Source organism: Cyprinodon variegatus, unplaced genomic scaffold (assembly GCF_000732505.1).
Source record: "Cyprinodon variegatus isolate N-32 unplaced genomic scaffold, C_variegatus-1.0 Scaffold844, whole genome shotgun sequence".
Taxonomy (NCBI): Eukaryota; Metazoa; Chordata; class Actinopteri; order Cyprinodontiformes; family Cyprinodontidae; genus Cyprinodon; species Cyprinodon variegatus.
In genome coordinates, this window is record NW_015151297.1 from 193310 (window position 1) to 196645 (window position 3336).

Here is a 3336-nt window from a genome sequence, read left to right on the forward strand (position 1 = left end):
ATGATTAAAAACACAGATTTTATTTGGTCCAACATTGGTCCAAAAAACAGTTTTTAGTTTATAAACCTAAATAGAATTATTAACTATTATTAACTTTTACTTTTCTTAGTTTTTTCATCATAATCTCCTGTAGATAATATATAATTTAAAGGTTGATCTAATTGGTCTAATGCTAAAATAAAATGTAGAGCCATGTAGCAGGATCTGTGCTGAATGGATGGATATAGATCTAGTGCTTCTAGACCTCACTGATCAAACACACTAACTTTAATGTTAAATGAGTTTCCATGTCTGAAGCGTCGCTGTTTTTAAATTCTGCTGCATCCGTCGGATAAACGGCCGTTAATCAGATCAAAGCATCAGAAGTTTTTCTTTTTTAAAGTTATTTTATTTCATCAGCAAACAGAAAACCTAGAAACCTTCATATAGAATAAAACATCGTCTGATTTTTACTTTCTGGGACTGATTGAATTTAAAGCGGTTAAAACAGACGAAATGACTTTAAATGCAATTTTTCATTTTTTTTTCCGTGTAGAAAACGTGTTTGATGCTAAAACTCAGCGTATATTTAGAAAAATCTATGAATCTAAAAGCAGTGGTAGAAATATGAGCCGTTATGTTTCCTGTTCAGTAATGAAGCGCTTTCTTTATAAATTTAATTATCTGATTAGAAATCAACTGATTAAACCTCAGAGCTGCAGCTTCTCTTTTTTAAAGATTAGTTTTATTAACAGAAACTTTTCCAGGTTATTTATGGCGTTTAGCAAACATTTACACTTAAACTGAAAATTGCATTTTATAAAACAAACTTATTGATGTATATATAGTGTTACAGACGCCGCATACAAGAAGGAAGATTTTAGATTTTTAACACTAAACTAAATATAACAGAAACTTTCCACCCTCCTCCTATCAGGCTACATAAGTGAGGAAGTTCTGAGTCTTTCTGCGGCGCTAATTTGAAGCCGCCGCAGAAAGACTCGCTGCACCAACGACAGCTGGGCCCCAGATTTTATCAAGGATTGCGTGTTTTTATCACATTATAAAACATCTTTTTTGGTGTGCAGTAAGATTCAAGCTCCTTGATGCATTTCTTCACTGTTTCCGCAATTAAATGAAAGTACTTGTTGTAATAACTGACATTAACGAGGCCTTTAGTTTAGTTTAATTTGCATTCCTATTACCCTTTAAAGCGTTAAAATAATGAAACATTTCCTAAATACTTTTATCGTTTTATATGAATAAGACCCCCATCAGTCACTACTGACCTCTGACCTCTGGAGGAAATGTTACCGTCTGTTTTATGCAGCCTGTAAGGAGTTTAATCTGTCCTGTTTCTGTCCCGTGTTTAACTGTTTCCATTGATGACATCATATATAGAAGAAGTTTTATTATAAATGTTTAAAAGGTTTGACCCTTCCAGGCTCCTCTCCTCTGAGGCGGCGCCATTAGAAAGCTTTCTGCTGATGCAGCATCAGTCTGATCGGTTTTATTCGATATAAAATCGAAGCGTTAAAACCTTTAAAGCAGATTGAGGCTCATTAAACCTGGACGTCTAGAAGCAGAACACGGACGTTACATACGTGTGAAACTGCCTCTGCGGTCTTCATCATTTCCTGCTCCTAGCCCCCCCCCCACCCAGAGCTGAGATAACTCTGAGTTCATCTCTTCTTCTGTGGTTTTCTTATTGGTGTGACCAGAGAGCAGAGATATGAAGGCGAGCTCCCTGGAAGCGCGATAAGCTGCTGGTGACTTCCTGTGGTCAGAGCATCAGGCAGGAAGTCTCTTCATCAAGTTCTGATCAGGAACCAGATCCTGTCACGGTCTGATCAGGAACCAGATCCTGTCACGGTCTGATCAGGAACCAGATCCTGTCACGGTGCCGTCGGTCTAACCCAGCGGACCTGGACTCGGATCGGGTCTCCCTCTAAAGTCTTGCTCAGAAACAGAACCTTTTTTGGACCCATCCAGAACCTGTTTGTGTTTCTACCTGTTCTGGTTTCGGTTTAGCTGAGGGGCTCTGAAAGTCTGCTGAGGTTTCTGTGACACACACACACACACACACACCCCGCCCACACTGAACCGCACAGCGACACACACCTGTCAGCTAATGAGCCTCGGCGCTCAGCAGCAGCTGAGGAAACCGCCGAGCTGCAGCTGAACGTTTGTTCCCTCTGACCCCCACAGAGGCGCTGAGCATCTCCGACCCGCAGCTCTGCTACATCCTGGACGGCTTCCTGGGCCTCTACGGCCTCATCATCACCGGCATGTTCATCAAGGAGAAGGTGGGTCGCTACCTTCCATGTCATCTACCTGTGGACCCCCCATTCTGGCTCCAGGTGGGGGTCCGAGAAGGACACCCTGATTGTCATTGATTTCCTGTTGATCCTGTTCTGTTGCAGTTCTTCAGAACCAAAGGAAAGGGAGGAGAGGACAACCTCTACGCTGTGAGACCCCCGTCTGATCTATGACTCTAGTGATATCTATAAGCAGAGCTTAAACCGGATCAGACCGGTTCTGAGTCGTTCTGTCAACCAGAACAACCTGCAGCAGCATGGAGGTCCATCCTCCGCAGCAACCTGTCCTTCTGGCTTATTAGGCTCCATGGTTGCATCATGACGGCGGCACTAATCCAACGTTACCGTTGTTTACTGGTTGCCATGACCACTGCGCATTTACACACCTTTCTGTGTGTAGATCAGCTATATTGTTCAAGCATGTATACAGATCCAGTACATAGATGGTTCCATTACATAGATGGTTCCAGTACATAGAGGGATCCAGTAATTAGATGGAACCAGTAGGTAGATGAATCCATTACGTAGATGGTTCCAGTATGTAGATGGATCCAGTTGATAAATTGATCCAGTTGATGGATGGATCCAGTAAATAGATGTATCCCGTTAATTCAATTCAATTCAGTTTATTTATATAGCGCCAAATTCACAACACGTCATCTCAAGGCACTTTACAATGGATGGATCCAGTTGATAGATGGATCCAGTAAATAGATGGATCCAGTTGATGGATGGATCTAGTAAATAGATTGATCCAGTAAATAGACGGATCCAGTAAATAGACGGATCCAGTTGATGGATGAATCCAGTTGATGGATGGATCCAGTTGATAGATTGATCCAGTTGATGGATGGATCCAGTATATAGATGGTTCCAGTACGTAGATGGATTCAGTAAATAGATTGATCCCATGCATAGATGGATCCAGTTGATAAATGGATCCAGTTGATAAATGGATCCAGTTGATAGATGGATCCAGTTGATAGATGGATCCAGTTGATAAATGGATCCAGTTGATAGATGGATCCAGTTGATAAAT

The 3336-nt window shown here is 41.4% G+C and overlaps 1 protein-coding gene across 1 annotated transcript in view; it reads left to right on the forward strand.

Annotated features, from left to right (window-relative positions):
• The window catches only part of cd247 (CD247 molecule), a 19938-nt gene that overhangs the window by 14868 nt on the left and 1734 nt on the right, over positions 1–3336 (forward strand). The window contains exons 2-3 of the mRNA XM_015397189.1: positions 2188–2285; positions 2403–2447. Of these exons, the coding sequence (XP_015252675.1) occupies positions 2188–2285; positions 2403–2447 (143 nt within the window). The remainder of the gene's footprint in view (positions 1–2187; positions 2286–2402; positions 2448–3336) is intronic.